The sequence below is a fragment of the Oncorhynchus nerka genome, linkage group LG12 (genome assembly GCF_034236695.1).
Source record: "Oncorhynchus nerka isolate Pitt River linkage group LG12, Oner_Uvic_2.0, whole genome shotgun sequence".
In the NCBI taxonomy this organism is placed as follows: Eukaryota; Metazoa; Chordata; class Actinopteri; order Salmoniformes; family Salmonidae; genus Oncorhynchus; species Oncorhynchus nerka.
Genome location: NC_088407.1, coordinates 65,448,323 through 65,471,907, shown reverse-complemented (window position 1 = coordinate 65,471,907; position 23,585 = coordinate 65,448,323). Strand labels below are relative to the sequence as shown.

Here is a 23,585-nt window from a genome sequence, read left to right as displayed (position 1 = left end):
CCCTGTTGTGTAATTTAGTTGATGCCCAGCGCTCTTGTGCGCAACTTTACATCTGGGTTGTCAGAAGAAAATCACAAGGAGATCCCTCGCACTAGTCAGGTTGCCTTGTTGTCAACCCGCCTTATTGTTTTGCTGCGACCAAAGCGACAGTTTCCTTGAAGGTTTGGAGATTTCCAAAACGTTTCCAAAAATCTAGTTGCTCCTCATTCCAGCAAATAATAATGGAGTTTTCAATAACATCAATAAGTTATTTAAAAATGTATAGGCCTATTGTTTTTTTATGAAGTGGTTGAAATAATTTTTATTTGCACGTTGCCATCAACTTTGAAGTATGCATGTAGGCTATAAAGCGCACGATTACTTTAGATTTTGGATAGACATTTGTTTTTATATAAATCGTTTACATGAATTTGTTAACAAAAGGCAATAATTCAGAATTAATGGCACTGCACAGCATTTGAATCGAATGTCTTCATGAATGGAATTTCGTGCTCTGAATATTACCTTTAATTGGGCATCCGATTCTGTAGGTTTGGATTTCAGCAATGAGAGAGCGATGGGATTTATCGCATTATCTAGCGGTGTTCTTCTCGTTGATGGTACTGTGGCAGTCAAGGTAAGTTTCGTTGTATTATCAAATATATATATACAGTATAGAAATCAGTAGAAAAAAACAATACACAGTGATTGTGCTTACTAAGAACACTGTTGCACATTTGTCTGCGCGTTCTATATCGCCTCGATAGCTTTTCGCCGATCTAAATGGTTCTTAGATTGGAATATAGCTGTTATTGCCGTGAAAATGCTATTTTGCACACCAAAAAAGCGTGATAACACGATGGCACAATTTGTGTGGAGAGCTCAAACACCAATTGCGCGGTGACGTGTAAATGAGAGGGTAAAGATTACGCACAGCTCCAGGGAGTTAGAAGATTGGTATTAATGAATGGGGGGAAATTCAGTGATGTGATAATTTGATTGACGCACAATTCCTTGGTATCTTCCAGTTTCTCTTCGGAAATGCTCAGAACTTTCTTTGGCGAAGTGGAACTGTCTATTCCATAGTGAACTAATGAGAGTGAGGATTGTTGTCTTTGTACGAAACAAACTGAGCCACATGAATTAAATAACACACATTGATCTTATTAAGAGGAAGTTGGCAGAGAGGTTGACTGAATTACATATTTGTTACTTCAATTAATTTTCCCCACACATCTCTCTCACAATAATTTATGTTTCTCCTACTTAGATCAATAGTGGAATCGTCTGCATATGCTTCAGAGGCCTTCAAAAACAACATCACTCTGTTCACCCGGATCTTGGACCGCCTTCTGGATGGCTATGACAACCGATTACGACCTGGACTTGGAGGTGAGCAGCTAACATGTCATACTTATCGTATCAAATCAATCGAAATGAAGCGTTTTTAAAGTGCTTTTAAATTCAATCAACTTTGGAACAGGGATGGCCAACCCTCTTCCTGGAGAGATACTGGGTGTGCAGGGTTGTACTCCAACCCTGCTCTTACACTCCTGATTCTGCTTATCATCTGCTCAGCAGGGCCTTGATTAGTAGAATCAGGTGTGTTCGAATAGGGCTGGAACAAAAGCCTGCCTACCCAATAGCACTCCAGGATATATTTATTCTAAGTTTTACATTACTTTGAGATTAAACATTTTCTTTTTTCAAGCTTGTTTATATACTGTATATATATATATATATATACACAAACATATAACTTGTCTGGCATGTCAGAATACGTTTGAGCTTGCATGTGCATCCCCCTTATCACCAGGACAACCTTACAGACATGCTGTATTATCTGGTAAACAGAAGATATAAGAGCTATTCCCTTTGTTCCAGTTCTGATGAGCAGTATAGACACTGGACAAGGTGTACACAGCTAAGTCTATAGTCTTAGTCACATCAAGGGAGTTCTGTTAAATAAATAAAAAAATATAAAAGATAATGTACAAATGTGATTGACATGACAGTCATTAGGCTTTACTGAAAATTCCCATCCAGAAGTAACAAATTATATATTTTTTATAATAATAATTATGTCCTCCCACTTCTAAAAACCAAATTTGACTACTTGGCGAACGCATTGGGCAGGACAAAAAAAAACACCAATCACTGAGGGAATGGGCACATCTCCACTCTTATTACCGCTAAGACCTGCTCTGCATGAAATTGTCACTTTTGCGCATGTTTTCAAGGACACACCTCAAATATTTCCACCCCTCCCACCTCAGTGCAAGTGACCTGATCCTAGACAGGCAAATTGCTGAACCTGGCGCATGGGGTGGAAAATGCCAGAACGCCAGTTCTTACATGTTTAAATGGCAAACTAACGTGTTTGGAACTTGCGCCAGCCGAAGTATATCCCTAGGTGTGAGTGGTGTCATTTATAATATCTGGTCCGTTAAAGATGACCGATGATGGTTATACTGTAGCCTTTCACGGTTCCCAGTACAGCCTACACTGAAGGCATTGGTGTGGCTGAATATGCTTCATTGGCTTGTTTAATGAGGATTTAACTTAATGCTGTTTTAACTTTTCATGGATCCTTGAAATAGCCCACAAGGTGCTATGATTTATGTTGATGTTTATCTAGTTGTAGATATTATTTAAAGATGATAGAAGCATTAGAGTTAGGCAGTAGAGTTATTTGGTCTAATGGGAATCTGATTGAAGACAGATTCACCAGATGTGTACTGGGAAAGTACTGATTTATTTATGGAAAATGTTCTTTTTTTTCACTGAGTTTTTAGAATCAGTTTAGGTCCCAGTTTTGGAGTTGTCTTAAATCAAGGCTGGTAGTTGTAGACAATTTAGTGTAATTCGAAATACATTGCTTCTGTTTGTTTTTTACTCTTGACATCAATTCTTAATTAAGAAGAAATTTCACAAGCTCAGTAAATGACTTCATAACAGACAGAAAAAAGGCATTAATTCTGGGGCATTGAGATTACAAAGAATACAAAAAACAAAGTTATAATGGGATTTAAAACACTGGTTGAGGTAACATAGGGCTCCACTGATGTTACACCCTGTCCACACATTCACAAGTGTAAACTGAAACATGATTTCATTGGATAATACTGTGTAATCCAAACAGCATCCTGGTATAAGTTTTTTCCCCTCACTGGAAAAACCTACGGATTTTGGTTTAGATTGAATAGGGCCCTATAGAAAGCTTGATTTGAAACTGACATACTAACACTCAAAAGTTGTATAGCCACAAGTCATTCCCATCTCCAACTAGTTAGCTAGTGGTTGATGACATGCATTTTTCAGCTTAATTAGGAGTAACAGTCAATGTTCTTCATAGAGAATGGCAATATAAGACTGGAATGTTGAGGGGGCTATACTAAATAGGACTACTGTCAAGCTCAGTAATAGTGTGGATGGTGGTGTAGCCTAACTATGGCCTGTCAAGAACTCAGTAGCACTTTTACTCCACATTTACTCAGTGTGACTCATCACTGGGGTGCTGCTTGAGCACTTTTGTTTTGGCAGTTGTTTGCTGTTCCTTCCCCATATTCTTTGTGAGTGTGGCTGTGTTTGTGAATGTGTGTAATGGCCTGAGTTTTTGTGGACACTTGCGTTTCTATAAGTGTCTATTGATGATGTTAGTAACAGATTATATTGTGTTTTTCACTAGGTATCAAATGTCAGCCGGAGTGAGCCTTTTCTGGGCTATTGCTTTTAGATCATATAGGAGTGCATTAATTCACCCTACCCACCATCAATATGTAGCTCCCACTTGGTAGACATCCACTATTGCTTTTACTGATATTTATAAAGATGACAAAAGCATTAGTGTCAGGCAGTAGAGGTCAGATTCATTCCTAGTGTATGGAGAGTTGGACACCAGGAACGGAGGCCACTTTAGCCAATTGAGATACTCCTAAAATGTCTGAAGGGCAGTGAGGAGAGGGAGTGTGATTTCTCACTCAGATTAAACAGGAGTGTGTGTTCCCTTGGCACCATCCATGGGGGAGTCTGAGGAAAGAGGACGAATGTACTGTAAATGTGGCATCGTGGATAAAGCGTTGCCATGACAGCAGTCATCTAAAATTAATGTGAAATCATGGCTTTCAGTGACTGGATTGTTCTCAACCACATCTCTTTCCAGATGTACGTCACAGTTCTCAGAAACATGACATTTCTTAACATGGGATTTGCGAGTGGATGCCTTGTTAATGTATGAGCAGATATACCTACAAAGATGCATATAAAACATGAATGAAATATTCAAAAGGGTTGTTGCAATTTAGTGAAAAAAATATCATATCAAACTAGATTAAATCTGTATATTTTACAGATCGGGTGACAGAGGTGAAGACGGATATTTATGTCACAAGTTTCGGTCCAGTGTCAGACACAGACATGGTAAGTGTTATACTAGGTATTATACATATGAACTACTGTGACACAGCCTTTAGTAAAATACATTCAGCTTGTTTTATTTATGAACACAGTATTTCATTATTTATTTAATTGTTTTGATATAAGCTTATGTTTAACAATATACTGTATATTGATATACAGTTGAAGTCAGAAGTTTACATACACCTTGGCCAAATACATTTAAACTCAGCTTTTCACAATTCTTGACATTTAATCCTAGTAAAAATTCCCTGTCTTAGGTGAGTTAGGATCACCACTTTATTTTAAGAATGTGAAATGTCAGAATAATAGTAGAGAGAATGATTTATTTCAGCTTTTATTTCTTTCATCACATTCCCAGTGGGTCAGAAGTTTACATACACTCAATTAGTATTTGGTAGCATTGCCTTTAAATTGTTTACCTTGGGTCAGACTTTTCAGGTAGCCTTCCACAAGCTCCCCACAATAAGTTGGATGAATTTTGGCCCATTCCTCCTGACAGAGCTGGTGTAACTGAGTCAGGTTTGTAGGCCTCCTTGCTCACACATGCTTTTTCAGTTATGCCCACAAATTTTCTATAGAATTGAGGTCAGGGCATTGTTGTTCTTAAGCCATTTTGCCACAACTTTGGAAGTATGGTTGGGGTCATTGTCCATTTGGAAGACCCATTTGCGACCAAGCCTTAACTTCCTGACTGATGTCTTGAGATGTTGCTTCAATGTATCCATGTAATTTTTCTACCTCATGATGCCATCTATTTTGTGAAGTGCACCAGTCCCTCCTGCAGCAAAGCACCCCCACAACATGATGCCTCCACCCCCGTGCTTCATGGTTGGGATGGTGTTCTTCGGCTTGCAAGCCTCCCCCTTTTCCCTCCAAACATAATGATGGTCATTATGGCCAAACAGTTCTATTTTTGTTTTATCAGACCAGAGGACATTTCTCCAAAAAGTACAATCTTTGTCCCCATATGCAGTTGCAAACCGTAGTCTGGCTTTTTAATAGTGGTTTTGGAGCAGTGGCTTCTTCCTTGCTGAGCGGCCTTTCAGGTAATGTCGATATAGAACTCGTTTTACTGTGGATATAGATACTTTTGTACCTGTTTTCTCCAGCATCTTCACAAGGTCCTTTACTGTTGATCTGGGGTTGATTTTCACTTTTCGTACGAAAGTATGTTCATTTCTAGGAGACAGAACCCTTTCTCCTTCCTGAGCGGTATGACGGTTGCGCGGTCCCATGGAGTTTATGCTTACGTACTATTGTTTGTACAGATGAACGTGGTACCTTCAGGCGTTGTGAAATTGCTCCCAAGGATGAACCAGACTTGTGGAGGTCTATAATTTTTTTTCTGAGGTCTTGGCTGATTTCTTTTGATTTTCCCATGATGTCAAACAAAGAGGCACTGAATTTGATGGTAGGCCTTGAAATACATCCACAGGTACACCTCCAATTGACTCAAATGATGTCAATTAGCCTATCAGAAGCTTCTAAAGCCATGCCACCAAGCTGTTTAAAGGCACAGTCAACTTAGTGTAAGTAAACTTCTGACCCACTGGAATTGTGATACAGTGAATTATATGTGAAATAATCTGTCTGCAAACAATTGTGTCATGCACAAAGTAGATGTCCTAACCAACTTGCCAACATTATAGTTTGTTAATAAGAAATTTGTGGAGTGGTTGAAAAACGAGTTTTAATGACTCCAACCTAAGTGTATGTAAACTTCCGACTTCAACTGTATGTAATATATTTCACGTACATTTTATGTAGGACATGGACTAACCCTTTAAATTGAGGTTGTTCCATCAACATTTCATGTGATTTTGGGGTAGCATCACTACTGCTTCTGTCTTTGTCTGTCTTTGTTGCCATTGGAAACCCAGGTGAACTATAATGGGGAAATTATTTTCTTAGGTAGCATCCTGCTAGACCCCCCCCCCCACACACACATACACACACACACACACACACTACCACCAGACTCATCATTTTCAGTCTTCACTCTCTCCTTATATCAGTCCCTCATTATTTTTGTTTCTCTTTGTCTCATCCTTTCCTTTGGCCTTGTTCTCCAAGCTCCAGTTTCGTACCTTCTGGGACTTTAAAAGCTTTTCTCAGTTTCCTCCCTCACCCTCTCGGCCCTCCATTCTCAGCCCTTCATTTCAGCCTGCTCTCAAATATTTAAACCATAAAGAAGAGGGGAAATGGTCGCCACCGAGCCAGCACCTTAAAAAAGAAGAAGAAATGACACATGTATAATTAATTCAGAGGATCTTTCTAACTCAAGGTGGAAAATTTCACTCTTGGGCCATCACTCTGCTTTGATAGTATTTTTCTGATAGTGGTGTTTCTCTGTCTCTCTGTCTCTGTGTGTGAGACACAACTAACCATTATTACTATTGTACTAGAAATCTCTAGACAATAAAATTATTTATTTTGCCTGACCAGGTGATAAAAGTGGATTTCATTCTAATTATTCAAAACACATGCAGCTGTAGGTTTAAATATGTTTTAATAACAACCTCTGCCATTCCAGTCTCTTCATTACATATTGTGATGGAGGGGGGGGGCATTACCAAAACCCCAACCTGTGCTACGGTCTTTTGTCCTCTTCTCTGTGTCAGGAGTACACTGTGGACGTGTTCTTCCGTCAGAGCTGGATTGATGAGCGGCTGAAGTTCAACGGGCCCATGAACATCCTGCGGCTGAACAACCTGATGGCCAGTAAGATCTGGACGCCCGACACCTTTTTCCACAACGGGAAGAAATCTGTGGCTCACAACATGACCATGCCCAACAAACTGCTCCGGATCATGGAGGATGGAACACTGCTGTACACCATGAGGTATCCTTAGTTTCATTAGAGAGCTAACAGAGCTGTCCTCAGGTCTCAGACAAGGTGATGTCAGTGCAGCAGCCCACGCCAGCATCGAGATCTACTTGCTTTTGTACAGGCAGGCAGAGTCACCCTATGAAAACCACATGTACAATACATGGTCTCAGCATGGCCTGAAAACAAGGAGTGATGAGGCCATTCAAAGGAAACAAGGTTGCATAATAAAACAACAACACTGTGAGAATAGCTGTGAGGTTCTGGTGTGATGTGAACTCTTGTGTCGTTGTATATTTACTCAGGTTAACGGTCCAGGCAGAATGTCCCATGCACCTTGAAGATTTCCCCATGGATTCCCACTCCTGTCCACTGAAGTTTGGCAGCTGTAAGCTTATCTCCCCATTTTTGCTTTTATTTTACTCTGTAAAGAACCGATTGAGCTAGCGGCAGAACATTTTTTCTTGCTGTAGCTATGTTTAGCTGGTTGTAGCTATGTTTAGCTGGTTGTAGCTATGTTAACTGGTTGTAGCTATGTTTAGATGGTTGTAGCTATGTTAACTGGTTGTAGCTATGTTAACTGGTTGTAGCTATGTTTAGCTGGTTGTAGCTATATTAACTGGTTGTAGCTATATTAACTGGTTGTAGCTATGTTTAGCTGGTTGTAGCTATGTTAGCTGGTTGTAGCTATGTTAGCTGGTTGTAGCTATGTTAGCTGGTTGTAGCTATATTAACTGGTTGTAGCTATGTTTAGCTGGTTGTAGCTATGTTAGCTGGTTGTAGCTATGTTAGCTGGTTGTAGCTATATTAACTGGTTGTAGCTATGTTTAGCTGGTTGTAGCTATGTTTAGCTGGTTGTAGCTATATTTAGCTGGTTGTAGCTATATTTAGCTGGTTGTAGCTATGTTAACTGGTTGTAGCTATGTTTAGCTGGTTGTAGCTATGTTAACTGGTTGTAGCTATGTTAACTGGTTGTAGCTATGTTTAGCTGGTTGTAGCTATATTAACTGGCTGTAGCTATGTTTAGCTGGTTGTAGCTATGTTAGCTGGTTGTAGTTATGTTAGCTGGTTGTAGCTATATTAACTGGTTGTAGCTATGTTTAGCTGGTTGTAGCTATATTAACTGGTTGTAGCTATGTTTAGCTGGTTGTAGTTATGTTAGCTGGTTGTAGCTATATTAACTGGTTGTAGCTATGTTAGCTGGTTGTAGCTATATTAACTGGTTGTAGCTATGTTTAGCTGGTTGTAGTTATGTTAGCTGGTTGTAGCTATATTAACTGGTTGTAGCTATGTTTAGCTGGTTGTAGCTATGTTTAACTGGTTGTAGCTATGTTTAACTGGTTGTAGCTATGTTTAACTGGTTGTAGCTATGTTTATCTGGTTGTAGCTATGTTTAACTGGTTGTAGCTATGTTAGCTGGTGGTCGCTATGTTAGCTGGTTGTAGCTATATTAACTGGTTGTAGCTATATTTAACTGGTTGTAGCTATATTTAACTGGTTGTAGCTATGTTAGCTGGTTGTAGCTATGTTAGCTGGTTGTAGCTATGTTAGCTGGTTGTAGCTATATTAACTGGTTGTAGCTATATTTAGCTGGTTGTAGCTATGTTTAGCTGGTTGTAGCTATGTTTAGCTGGTTGTAGCTATGTTAATTGGTTGTAGATTGATTAACTGGTTGTCGCTATATTAACTGGTTGTAGCAATATTAACTGGTTGTAGCTATGTTTAGCTGGTTGTAGCTATGTTAACTGGTTGTAGCTATATTAACTGGTTGTAGCTATATTAACTGGTTGTAGCTATATTTAGCTGGTTGTAGCTATGTTAACTGGTTGTTGCTATGTTAACTGGTTGTTGCTATGTTTAACTGGTTGTAGCTATGTTTAGCTGGTTGTAGCTATGTTTAGCTGGTTGTAGCTATGTTTAGCTGGTTGTAGCTATATTAACTGGTTGTAGCTATGTTAACTGGTTGTAGCTATGTTAACTGGTTGTAGCTATGTTTAACTGGTTGTAGCTATGTTTAGCTGGTTGTAGCTATATTAACTGGTTGTAGCTATGTTTAACTGGTTGTAGCTATATTAACTGGTTGTAGCTATGTTAACTGGTTGTAGCTATGTTTAGCTGGTTGTAGCTATATTAACTGGTTGTAGCTATGTTTAACTGGTTGTAGCTATATTAACTGGTTGTAGCTATGTTAACTGGTTGTAGCTATATTAACTGGTTGTAGCTATATTAACTGGTTGTAGCTATGTTTAACTGGTTGTAGCTATATTAACTGGTTGTAGCTATATTAACTGGTTGTAGCTATATTTAGCTGGTTGTAGCTATGTTTAGCTGGTTGTAGCTATGTTTAGCTGGTTGTAGCTATGTTTAGCTGGTTGTAGCTATGTTAATTGGTTGTAGATTGATTAACTGGTTGTCGCTATATTAACTGGTTGTAGCAATATTAACTGGTTGTAGCTATGTTTAGCTGGTTGTAGCTATGTTAACTGGTTGTAGCTATATTAACTGGTTGTAGCTATATTAACTGGTTGTAGCTATATTTAGCTGGTTGTAGCTATGTTAACTGGTTGTTGCTATGTTAACTGGTTGTTGCTATGTTTAACTGGTTGTAGCTATGTTTAGCTGGTTGTAGCTATGTTTAGCTGGTTGTAGCTATGTTTAGCTGGTTGTAGCTATGTTTAGCTGGTTGTAGCTATATTAACTGGTTGTAGCTATGTTAACTGGTTGTAGCTATGTTAACTGGTTGTAGCTATGTTTAACTGGTTGTAGCTATGTTTAGCTGGTTGTAGCTATATTAACTGGTTGTAGCTATGTTTAACTGGTTGTAGCTATATTAACTGGTTGTAGCTATGTTAACTGGTTGTAGCTATGTTTAACTGGTTGTAGCTATGTTTAGATGGTTGTAGCTATGTTTAGCTGGTTGTAGCTATGTTTAACTGGTTGTAGCTATGTTAACTGGTTGTAGCTATGTTTAGCTGGTTGTAGCTATGTTTAGCTGGTTGTAGCTATGTTTAGCTGGTTGTAGCTATGTTTAGCTGGTTGTAGCTATATTAACTGGTTGTAGCTATGTTAACTGGTTGTAGCTATGTTAACTGGTTGTAGCTATGTTTAACTGGTTGTAGCTATGTTTAGATGGTTGTAGCTATGTTTAGCTGGTTGTAGCTATGTTTAACTGGTTGCCTGTGAGACTGAAACGTCTAGTTTTGGCAGGTTAATTGGATTCATTCTGAGTTCACGAGTCAAGTTCCACTATAAAAAGCTAGTGCGGGTTGTTGCTGTACAAGAAAAGGTCAAGAAAAACCTGACCTTTAAACGGCTGAAAATGTGGTCCAGACCTTCTCTTTGCCAGGATTAAGGGACCGCTTCATTATATCGGGATTTTCATAAACAGCAATATCATGTGCCTCTCTACAAAGACCTATCTGCCAGGTTCTATCGATCTTCTATCAGAAAATATTGGCTGTTTTGCATTTAATTGTGATTGAATTTCTCTCCTAGTTGAAAGCCTACTATTCTTTGTAGATGGGGAGTTATTCTATTCATCTCTCATTCTTTAGAGGCCCTCATAATCACTATCTGTCCCTTGTTATGTAGTGTGAACTGAATGGACATTTATTGTCTGCAGATGCCTACACAATGGCCGAGGTGACGTACATTTGGACCCGAAACGCATCAGCGTCAGTGGAGGTAGCACCAGATGGATCCAGACTGAACCAGTATCGCCTTCAGGGACAAACTGTGGGGACAGAGACCATTAAATCAAGCACTGGTAAGTCTAGACCAGAATGATCGAGATTTAGCATTCTCAAATCAAATATTCTTTAAACAAAACTCTTTGGGTGAAGGGTTGGAAAGGCAAATCAACTGGAAAATGAAAAACTACACTCACTAGTAATAGTATTTTGACTCTTAGCAGTGAGTGTGAGTTTTCAAGTTATATTTTCCCGGTATTTTACAAATGTTCCATCCTGAGAATGAATCACTGTTCTCCCGGGTAACCCGGTATTTCCCGCCAAAACCGAAAGTGTCATTCAAAAGCATTATAAAGCATATTAATAGGCTTATGTTTGGATTTGATTCGAGCTTTGATCAAAAATTCAAGCCTGATGCTACCTGAGCCTGATGAGCTATATATTAAAGACATTTAATGAGCCCTACTTTAAAGACCTTTAATGAGCCCAAGCCCCAAAAAAGCCCAAATTATTGTGTCGTTATCCAATATATATACAGAACCAGTCAAAAAACTATGAAATGACACATATGGAATCATGTAGTAAGCAAAAAAGTGTTTAACAAATCAAAATATATATTGTATTTGAGATTCTTCAAAGTAGCCACCCTTTGGCTTGATGACAGCTTTGCACAGCTTTGCACACTCTTGGCATTCTCTCAACCAGCTTCATGAGGTAGTCACCTGGAATGCGTTTCAATTAACAGGTGTGCCTTGTTAAAAGTTAATTTGTGGAATTCATTTCCTAATGAGTTATGTTGTGTCAAGGCAGGGTTGGTACACAGAAGATAGCCCTATTTGGTCAAATACCAAGTCCATATTATGGCAAGAACAGCTCAAATAAGGAAAGAGAAACGACATTCCATGAAGGTCAGTCAATGCGGAAAATTTCAAGTACTTTGAAAGTTTCTTCAAGTGCAGTCACAAAAACCATCAAGCGCTATGAGGAAACTGGCTCTCATGAGGACCACCACAGGAAAGGAAGATGCAGAGGATAAAGTTCATTAGCGTTACCAGTCTCAGAAATTGCAGTCCAAATAAATGCTTCGGAGTTCAAGTAACAGACACATCTCAACATCAACTGTTCAGAGGAGACTGCGTGAATTAGGCCTTCATGGTCGAATTGCAGCAAAGAAACCACTACTAAAGGACACTAATAAGAAGAGACTTGCTTGGGCCAAGAAACACGAGCAATGGACATTAGACCAGTGTCTTTGTGAGACGCAGAGTAGGTGAACGGATGATCTCCCTTGAATGAGTAAGTGTGTCCAAACTTTTGACTAGTACTGTATGACATAGGCTACTGAACATTAAGCATGACAGAAAAACATAAAAACTCATAGATGTAGCTAACTATATGCTCTCCTGGGTAAATAAATTAAACTAGCTCCAGTAGGCTAATCATTTTTAGTGTGAACTGTATTACTGTACTGTATTGTATTATACTGTATGTTAAACCATGATAAAGTAGAGGAGAACATGGGATTCTGGTGGAGCACATGGGGCCAAATATAGGATATAGAATTTTGATTTGAATTTTGAAATCTAATAGGGCCTATTTGTACAATTCGTAGTCTGACACATATATGAAATCAAATGTGTCACATGTGTTTATTGCGGGTGTAGCGAAATGCTTGTGTTTCTAGCTCCAACAGTGCAGTGATATCTAAGTAATATCTAACAATACACACAATCTAAAGTAAAGAAATGGAATTAAGAATATATAAATATTTGGATGAGCAATGTCAGATCAGCACAGACTAAGATACAGTAGAATAGGATAGATTACAGTATATACACATGAGATGAGTAAGGCAAAATATGTAAACATTTTTAAAGTGACTAGTATTCCATTATTAAAGTGGCCAGTGATTTCAAGTCTATGTATATAGGGCAGCAGCCTCTAATGTGCTAGTGATGGCTATTTAGATAGAAACAGTTTTTCAGTCTCTCGGCCCCAGCTTTGATGCACCTGTACTGACATTGTCTTCTGTATGATAGCAGGGTGAACAGGCAGTGGCCCAGGTGGTTGTTGTCCTTGATGATCTTTTTGGCCTTCCTGTGACATCAGGTGCTGTGTGGGTGCTGGAGGGCAGGTAGTTTGCCCCCGGTGATGCGTTGGGCAGACTGCACCACCCTCTGGAAAGCCCTGCGGTTGTGGGCGGTACAGTTGCCGTACCAGGCTGTGATACAGCCCGACAGGATGGTCTTAATTGTGCATCTGGAAATATTTGTGAGGGTTTTAGGTGCCAAGCCAAATTTCTTCTGCCTCCTGAGGTTGAAGATGTACTGTTGCACCTTCTTCAGCACGCTGTCTGTGTGCTGTATTGTTGGCTGTATTGTTGGCACACTGTTGGCTGCAGTATTTAACATTCAGCAAATGCGAGCTTGCACACCTGTTCAAATAATCTATTGGTATAAGAAATGCGAGAAAAAAAAAATATCCAGCAAGCTATTCTAGTCTAGCTTTTCCTCCATGGGACGCCAAGAGCTAAGCAGCGTTTTTTAAGGAGAGGCCAGCGGAGCACAGGTGTTTGCGTATTGAGCAAGAGGAAGGCTATAAATTAGAAGCTTATTATGCATTATCCATCATTAATTATATAAATATAAGGCTAATACTGCATTGTAAATAAGGTATTTCTGTTTTGTATTATTCATAAATTTGCTCATCTTTCTAAGAACCTGTTTTCACTTTGGCATTACGGGGTATTGTGTGTAGATTATGGAGGAATACTTTTAATTGAATCTATTTTAGAATAAAGCTATGTAAAGTAACACATGTGGAAAAGTCAAGGGGTCTGAATAGTTTCCGAATGCACTGTACAGTATATCAATCTAGAACAGGATTATCTGTGATGCAATTTGAATGGATTTGATGGAGCGAGAGAAAGACTGCGAGAGAGTGCTCACACGTGCACTGATTTAAAGCAATGATATTCGATTAATAGTCTATTTTAAAACTATTCAGCTGCAATAAAAAACATCTTTACAATTAAAAAACAAGGTGACCACTGAAAGCCAGATGGAGATGGGTCAATGATATGTGCATTTGTTCTTTATAATATAGACTATGCTGCAAAATGTTTGTCCTACCTGTCACAAGAAAAAAAGTTACCATAATGAGATAATAGAGATACGTGCATTGTGAACTGCCCTTCAATTGAGATGGGCTGTCTGTCCCCACCGTGAGCGTTGATGATTCATCATGCGGAGGTTGTAGAGAAGACCTTGCATATAATTTAACAGTTCCATTTCACATCATGCTGTTCATATAAATAATTTACCGGTTTCTCGCAGTTATTTATCATGGGAAAAGGGAGTGGTTTTGGGCAGTAAATCATGGTAAATCTCGGTAACCGGGTTCCCAGCATTCAACCCTAGTCTAGACCAGTAGCCACTACTGGATCTGAGCAGAGACAACAATCTCTTTAACCACTTGTGTAAAAAGATAAAATTATCACACACATTCTCATCTGTATATTTTATACTCATTCCCTCTCTGCAGGTGAATACACTGTCATGACGGCCCACTTCCACCTGAAGAGGAAGATTGGCTACTTTGTGATCCAGACCTACCTGCCCTGCATCATGACCGTCATCCTCTCCCAGGTCTCCTTCTGGCTCAACCGAGAGTCTGTACCCGCCAGAACTGTCTTTGGTGAGCACTTCAAATCATCGCTTTCAAACACAATTATTTACTCATAGCAGATAGCAATTACTGCCACAAGATTTTGTCTTCAGTCAGGCAGAATATGTTTTCCCATGTAGTCAAGTAAAACATATTATTCCACTGTCGTCTCTGCTCTTTAGTGGTTAGGTCACGAGTGCTCCTCAATGGTCAGGTCAAACACATTGATGGTCAAGTCAAACACATCCTATGTTCCAATTTTCAAATAATGCTTGTTAGATGGTCAGGTCAAAAACCTACCTGTTAATCTACAGTCAGGTTAAACACCTGTTAATCTACAGTCAGGTCAGACACATGTTACTCTACAGTCAGGTCAAACACCTGTTACTCTACAGTCAGGTCAAACACCTGTTCGTATATCAGAGCTTGTTCAACATTTTTCTTTGATTTGTAGTCACATGATGCACATACTGTACAGAGAGCCCCATGAAGTGTAGAAGCTCAGACTGAACTAGTCTCTCGTAATTAGGGGTGTTAAATCTGACAGGGTAATTGTTTATGTATTTATTTTTTATTGAACCTTTATTTAACTAGGCAAGTTAGTTAAGAACAAATTATTATTTACAATGACGGCCTACCAAAAGGAAAAAGGTCTCCTGCGGGGATGGGGGCTGGGATTAAAACACTACCAGGGCATCACAGACGAGGGGAGCAAACCAAGAGGTCACACTGACGAGCCCTCAGCATGCTTATTACAAGAAGCCCAGTCTACCGCAAAGTTTTAAAAAGCCTAGACCCATACAGTATATCCCATTTGATGCCTGAGGTCTCTAACGAGGGGCTTCTATACACTATCTCTGTCTGCTCCATAATGTAGATTCCCCTCATATAATCAGGGCTAATTATGTAAAGACAGACCACAGGCGTATTAAGGATCACTTATTCTAAATGCCCTTGGTTGCAACTAAACAGCCCCCATATAAAAACACTTGAACCATTTTCTCTTTATATGCTTTGATTTTGGTTAAAATGATTGTAGAATAGTTTCTATACGTTTCTGCAATTTTAAGAGATAGTCTACCCATTAATGGAACAGATTTGTTTTTCTTTGAATACTTTTATATTATGAGCTTGGTCTTTTCTTATTGTTGACATTTTGGGGTCAACTCACCATACACATTCAACAACTGCAGTACTTTCAGTCTATTCTTTTAACCTGTTCACAATTCTCCCTCAGTTTTCCAGTGCATCGAACACATTGATTACTATTCTGAACATGTTCAGTGGTAATCCTCGTGAGTCACTCATTGAGACAGTCTATCTATTCGTGCAAGGTTATTAAAGATTTCATATTCAGATACTCACTGGTAAATCCAGACATTTCTGAGGGGCCAAAGAACTGTGGCTGATTTCTCGTTCTCTTCATTGTGATTTGGTACACATCTTCCTTCTCTCCCTTCCCATTCTACACCGAAAGAATGAACAGGTGTCATGAAGTTGTAATGAATATGCTATAAAGGCACACTCTGTAATTACATAAACAATTAAGAAAACAATTTCTTGCAAATGTTGTTTGACTTTCTCCTGTCAAATATCTCACAAATACACTGTAACAGGAAGGGCTCGATTCAATCCGTAGTTGTCACGGCTGGCTAGGTGTGTAGAGAGGAATCAGGCGCAGAGAGGTCCAGGGGAAAGATGCACTTTCATGCGGCACCAAAAGTAAATGCCCAACACGCAGGGCGCAAAACACTGACCAACCCAAAACAACGGGTAACACGGTCCAGAGCACAAACAACACCAAAGACACAACGTGAACATCAAAATAATCCCGCAACACAAAGGGGCGGGTTCCACACACTAAATAGGGAAGCAAATCAAACACACACAAAATAGGAACAGGTGTAACAAATGAGACAAAACTAACCGTAAAGAAAAAGGGATCGGTGGCGGCTAGTAGGTCGGTGACGACGACCACCGTGCACCACCCGAACAGGCGGGGGAGCCAACTTCAGCGGGAGTCGTGACAGTACCCCCCCCCCCCAACCCCTGACGCGAGGCGCCGGGTAGAGGCGGTGGAAATCTCTCAGGGGTGAAGGGTCCAAAATGTCCCCCACCGGTACCCAGCACCTCTCCTCCGGACCGTACCCCTCCCAGTCCACAAGGTACTGTAGGCCCCTCACCCGGCGTCTCGAGTCTAGAATGGTACGTACTGTGTACGCCAGGGACCCCCCGATGTCCAGAGGGGGCGGAGGGACCCCAGGCACCTCACCTTCTTAGGGGACCAGACACCACCGGCCTGAGAAGAGACACATGAAACGAGGGGTTAATACGATAATAAGTAGGAAGTTGTACCCTATAACACACCCCGTTTATCCTCCTCAGGACTTTAAATGGCCCCACACACTGCGGCCCCAGCTTCCGGCAGGGCAGGCGGAGGGACAGGTTTCGGGTCGAGAGCCAGACCCGGTCCCCCGGTGCGAACACGGGGTGCTGGTCAGCGCTCTTCTTCTGCCGTTCCCCAGCCAGTCTCAACAATTCCTGGATGGCTTTCCAGGTGTCCTTTGAGCGCTGCACCCATTCATCCACCGCAGGAGCTTCGGTCTGGCTCTGATGCCATGGGGCCAGGACCGGCTGGTAGCCCAAAACACACTGGAAGGGAGAAATGTTAGTCGAGGAGTGGCGAAGGGAGTTCTGAGCGGGCTCTGCCCAAGGAACATACCTCGCCCACTCCCCTGGCCGGTCCCGGCAATACGACCGCAGAAACATGCCCACATCCTGGTTTACTCGCTCCACCTGCCCATTACTCTCGGGGTGGAAACCCGAGGTCAAGCTGACCGAGACCCCCAGCCTCTCCATAAATGCCCTCCAAACTCTGGACATGAACTGGGGACCCCGATCAGAGACGATGTCCTCAGGCACCCCGTGGTGCCGGAAGACATGGGGAAACAGAGCCTCCGTAGTCTGCAGGGCCGTAGGGAGACCCGGGCAACAGGCAACACGGTCCAGAGCACAAACAACACCAACGACACAACGTGAACATCTAAATAATCCTGCACAACAAAGGGGCGGGTTCCACACACTAAATAGGGAAGCACATCCAGCACACACAAAATAGGGAAGCAAATCCAGCACACACAAAATAGGGAAGCACATCCAGCACACACAAAATAGGGAAAAACATCCAGCACACACAAAATAGGAACAGGTGTAACAAATGAGACAAAACTAATCGAAAAGAAAAAGGGATCAGTGGCGGCTAATAGGCCGGTGACGACGACCGCCGAGCACCACCCGAACAGGCGGGGGAGCCAACTTCGGCGGGAGTCGTGATAGTAGTGCTGAAGATCCGCGCTACAGCGCATTTTAAATCCAAAGGCAATGTTACCGTGTTCGCTGAGATTGCATTAATGGTAAACACTGAGTATATCGGATCAATCGGAAAATACCTTTACATTTCAATCACGCTATAACTTGGCCCTTTAGCACTATAGATTGATCCCTAAGTCTACCATCAGCATGCTAATAGATAACATTGTCATGTATCATGTCATTTAGGTGTTGGGAATGGCTAGATAGGGCTTAACGCAAAGGCCATCTAAAGTAAAGTGTTTCTTTTAGAACTTGTTCCTTGTTGTCTCTGTTTTATGATATCGGACTGTGGTATTGTCCTGGTTAAATGATTAATGCAGGTACCACTTCCAGCCTCTGAAACACATCCCCACAGGCTGTTTGATCCTCGCAATCGGGGGATTGTTATTTTACCCCCTTAGCCTGCTTGATGTTGTTTGATGTAGTTTCATGTTCCCTCAAATGGAATGAAAAAAGAGCAAAAGAACGTATCCGTCAGCAGCCATGTGGGAAAGAAATACCCCCATTCTTTCACTTTCAGTGTCATCTTAGTCATAGAGGTTTGAAGGAGGAAATGACGGACAACTCCCTGTTTAATTATATGCATGTGTCTGCTGCAAAAGTTTTCCGGGTTTGTTTGTTCTTTCTCCTTCTCCTGCAATGCAGTAATCTAAATGCATTTTTTCTTTCTCAAAATACCACAGAATCTTCCACAAGAATAAGCTTTTTCAATGTGGATGGAAATACCGTCTTTTACACAATAGAAAAACAAGTACTACAGTACTCTTCTCTTACCGTAGATGGAATCACTATTGTGAATCATTGAAATTAATTTACTGTCAACATTTTTGATCAGCTTGTGGTCCACATTTTCTAAGAACTGTTGTCTTTTGGTTTTCTTGTCCTGTAATGACACAGGTGTGACCACTGTGCTCACTATGACAACTCTCAGTATCAGTGCCCGTAACTCTCTGCCGAAGGTGGCCTACGCCACGGCCATGGATTGGTTCATTGCCGTGTGCTACGCCTTCGTGTTCTCTGCCCTCATCGAGTTTGCTACCGTCAACTACTTCACCAAAAGAGGCTGGGCCTGGGATGGCAAAAGTGTGGTGAACGTCAAGGTAACTATGGCAACCACACTGACCACTGACGTATTGTGCTTGGAGCTGTTCATTAAATTGAGTGTCACATGCAATCCTGCATTTGAGTTAAGAACACTGCATCTTTATCACTCTACTGAAATTCACTAACTGCAGTTTCCATTTGGTGATGTGACAAGAGGCATGTGTAAAACAAGTGAACAACAGCTGTTAAGACAAATAACAATTTGAACAATATCATACATTCAGTTAATGTACAGATTAAATGTAAGATGAAGCATAGAAGTAGATGAATTCAACTCAAAGCAAGCTGTCTAGTACTCAGAAGTGTTCGCCTCGTTGAATATCCATGTTGAGATATTGAATCTAAAGCGGTATTTTATTAAAAGAGGGAGGGACGAAAGAAATGGAAGATAAAAGGAGATGGGGAACTGCATGTATGTGCTTCAAACGCAGAGGAGAAAGGCAGAAAGGATCTGTGATCTCTCAAGGAGGAGACAGTTGATACAGTTATGTCACGTTCGTTATAAGGATCGGACCAAGGCGTAGCGTGGTATGCGTACATTCTTATTTATTTAAAGAATGAACACTGAACAAACTAACAAAATAACAAAACGAACCGTGACGCTATACAAACGAGTGCTAACAGGCAACTACACATAGACAAGATCCCACAAACACCAAAGGGAAATGGCTACCTAAATATGATCCCCAATCAGAGACAACGATAAACAACTGTCTCTGATTGGGAACCATATCAGGCCAAAAGAATTACAAAAACCCCTAGACATACAAAAACCCTAGACATACAAAAACCCTAGACATACAAAAACCCTAGACAATACAAAACTAGCGTACCCACCCTAGTCACACCCTGACCTAACCAAAATATAAAGAAAACAGATATCTCAGGTCAGGGCGTGACAAGTTAAGCCAGATAATTATGTGACAGCAACAATCACATTCCGTAAGTAGTTCTGATTTCAGCTCATTCTTTTCCCAGCCTATCTGATAATTACACTTTCTATCCACAGCTCACATACTCAGAGAAATGGGTGTGACATTGAAAGTGATGGCTGTGTTTTTACTTCAGAATAGCTATTATTATCTGTGCTGGTTGTAGCCATACATATATCCTGCCATAATACATATTTGACAAGTGGGGCCAATTAAAATGGTCATGAGAGACTTCAAAGAGATTCACACTCCTTGAGGACCTCAAAGGTACTGTAGATTTCAATCCAAATTGATATTCAGATGAAACCCATAAGGTTTAACAGGATATTTAACAGATGAGACACTTTTTGATGGTTAGTAAGGCAGAATCATAATTACTGTGAAGTAGCTATAGGCTACTTACTGTACAACAGATGTGCTCCATTTTCATATATGACTAATTATTACAGTGTCTCAGAGTGACATTAAAATCCCATTGTGAGGTATTGCCTCTCAAGTCAAGTAGACGTGGAGTGTTGTACTTTTGATCTCCAGTCCCTGTCTGACACCTTGTTGAGGTGAGCTCTTAGCTGTGTGAGAGGTACTGAGAAAACCATCACCATGATCTAGTAACAATCAAACACTTGAAGGATCAGGAAGCCGTCATAACACTGTCTCAGAGTATCTCCTGCTTTTAGTGCCTCTCATTTTCTTGCAAACATCCCCAAAGTCTCTAATGTGTATTTTATTTCTCTCCTCAGCAGAAGAAGGAGGCGTCCGCCATGAAGAAGAACAACGCCTATGCTGTTGCTGTGGCAAACTATGCCCCAAACGTCACCAAGGACCAAAGTGGTCTGCCCACCATCTCCAAGAGCGCCACCTCTGACCCCAACAAGGCCAAGCCAGAGATCAAGCCAGAGCAGAACAAGAAGACCTTCAACAGCGTCAGCAAAATCGACCGTATGTCCCGGATTATGTTCCCCGTGCTCTTCGGTGGTTTCAACCTGGTCTACTGGGCCACCTACCTGAACAGAGAACCAGTCATAAAGGACATGGTCCCGTCCAAATGAGTACAAAATATTTATTTTGCAAAGAGACAGGACTCACTTTATGCTGCCGGCCCATGACTGAGGATCTGTGTGTGAGTTAGGCTACATGGAGCTGTGGCATCCACTGGAGTCAGTATGATTGCTTTCTATTGCAGGTGCATTCATTACAAGGAGATAGGCGGGTAAATTTTAACAATTTTCTAGTTAAATTGTCATTTATACTTGTAAAAGAGGTTAACATTAACTTTAAAGTGGTGTAAGGATTTTATATTTATATAAAGAAAGAAACCTCTGATGCTTTATCTAACTTCTATTTGAGGTTCTGATTAATGAACCTTAAAGAAAACAACTGCCATGATTCAATCAACACGAGAACTAGTGACCAAATCGTTATTATAACCCTTTATTGAAGACTCCTGTATTAGAAAGCACAGACACCAATTTCCTGTTTTTGTTCCATTATTAACCCTCACCATGCCCATCATATCTTACATACTGTACATGTTCACGTTTGAGCTTTTCTTTATGTTTATTGTCTCAATTCACACATTGGAAGGAAATGTTGCACCATTTTATCATCACACAGTGAACACAGGTACACACAAGTGAGTGTTGATCCTGCAGGTCCCTACAGTACACCGCTAGACTCACCATGAGTTCAGGGATGGATGAAGGCTCACTGTTCTTATCGTAGCTTTTGTAATGACTCACAGGCTCTAAGACACTGACAGAGGGCAGTGAATGGACACAAAGTGTAAGTGAAACTTGCAGGAATGTACTGTGTGTCAATATGTAATATTGATGTTTTGTATTTACAGATTCATTTAATGACTTTATCAAGTACGTGATTTCCTGTTTCCAATTTCATGAGCAATGTAGCCTTCTTCTCTGATGTAGATCAAAGGACCCAAATACATCATGTTAAATGCTTTACATTTGGTGATATCAAGTTCATCAAGTAACACTTTATTTAGTATTGCATAGTTTGTTAACAATTAAGTTAATTCATGGGTTCTTATTTTTTTGTATATTTTGTGTGATTGAGGGCATCAAGGTTGTCTCTATTGATCACTCTTTTAACTCCATCATATGATCACATTTCTGTTTTAGCCATGGGTGAGGGCACTATACCATGGCATTTCTGTTGTAAGTAAATATGTAGTTTAGTGGAAATTGTTACTGTGTTGTACACAAATTTGGTATATTTAAAGATGTGGCACAAAATAGAAAATAAAAAAATACATGTTTATTGTCACACACCGGCTAGGTACAGTGAAATATGTTGCTTTACATGGTCGGCCATAGTCCCCTTGAACTGAACAGGTGTTTCTTGCGGTGTCCCGTGAGTTACCATTACCATATTAATGGCATTTCAGTTTGACATGGCAGCGATAACAAAACAAATCCAATGAAAAATATTTATCATGAGCTGTAACAACTAGGTACCCTATGTTGTCTTAGGTGTCTATTTATATGGTGTTGTGGTGTCTCTCTTGTCGTGATGTGTGTTTTGTCCTAAATTGTATTTTTAATCCCAGCCCCCATCCCCGCCCGAGGCCTTTTGCCTTTTGGTAGGCCGTCATTGTAAATAAGAATTTGTTCTTAACTGACTTGCCTAGTTAAATAAAGGTTAAATAAATAACAAATCAAAATTCTTCAATGGTAATTAGGTGCCAAATTGTGGAGATTTTCCAACCATAACATTTCAAATAGATACGATACAGAAACGTTAGAAGTGACTCAATGAATGGTGGTGAATTGAGCTCCCCTATTAAGGATTTAGTCAGCGTTCTCACACAGTAGCCTGGAGCTTCCCTCTGATTAATCAGATAACAAGACATGTGAGGACATCATCCTTTAAACTATTGGCTGCAGTTAAACAGACAGTAGTTCTTTTTCACTTGACTTGAGGAGGCCGTACACAGAGCCTACATAACACTGCCATACGAGTGACATAATGCCTGAGGATTGATAATGTCATACTTATGCCAGTAGACATATAGTATGAAGCAGGGAAATATATTCAGAAGAAATGGCTGAATTCACAATACTTTTATTTGAAGCTGCCTGAAGGGAAGTGTTAACCTAGCATGTCCAGTAATATGACATGGTGTTACCAACCTGACCTCTGCCCTTGCCTGTCCTTGACTGTTACTGGTTTCGTGCCACTTCAAGCCCGGGGGAGTGGCTGAATCACAGATCTTAATGAAGTAAACAATAATTTCCCTTACTGTACCTCACCAACACATCCTTTCATAAAGCATATATTTCATACTGTACAAAACCTCCTAATGCTCAAATTAAAGGGAAATGGAAATGGAAATGTACAGACACACACACCTCCCTTAGGCAGCCTCAGGACTCCCAGAACCAACACACGACAGTCAGCAGTAGGACATCTGGCACCCAAATCCCAGCGCTCCTAAAATCCTAACACTGCCGAAATCCCCACATTGCTGATACCCCAACACTGCTGAATACCTAGTGTTGCTGAAATCCCCACACTGCTGATACCTCAACACTACTGAATACCTAGTGTTGTTGAAATCCCCACACAGCCGATACCCCA

General features: G+C 40.6%; 1 protein-coding gene across 2 annotated transcripts; it reads left to right on the top strand.

Moving 5' to 3' along the window:
• Positions 1-76: 76 nt before the first annotated feature.
• Positions 77-22,275, top strand: LOC115138614 (gamma-aminobutyric acid receptor subunit alpha-2-like). 2 transcript variants are annotated; one of them, XM_065025746.1, is made up of 10 exons: positions 77-161; positions 531-616; positions 1,250-1,371; positions 4,331-4,398; positions 7,020-7,240; positions 7,531-7,613; positions 10,848-10,991; positions 14,458-14,610; positions 18,850-19,052; positions 20,732-22,275. In XM_065025746.1, exons 2-10 carry the CDS (start codon positions 546-548, stop codon positions 21,035-21,037), a joined length of 1,371 nt encoding a protein of 456 aa, XP_064881818.1. In that variant the 5' UTR covers positions 77-161; positions 531-545; the 3' UTR covers positions 21,038-22,275. The 2 variants fall into 2 exon arrangements, with proteins under 2 accessions (XP_064881818.1, XP_064881817.1); XM_065025745.1 differs by having other exon boundaries at positions 20,729-22,275.
• The last annotated feature ends 1,310 nt before the right edge of the window (positions 22,276-23,585 follow it).

Bases quoted from the DNA above. Each gene is read 5' to 3' on its own strand.
- LOC115138614 (XM_065025745.1), top strand. From the start codon at position 546: ATGAGAGAGCGATGGGATTTATCGCATTATCTAGCGGTGTTCTTCTCG. The intron at 7,241-7,530 runs GTATCCTTAGTT...ATATTTACTCAG, and splicing joins ACACTGCTGTACACCATGAG to GTTAACGGTCCAGGCAGAAT. The intron at 19,053-20,728 runs GTAACTATGGCA...TTCTCTCCTCAG, and splicing joins AAAGTGTGGTGAACGTCAAG to CAGAAGAAGGAGGCGTCCGC.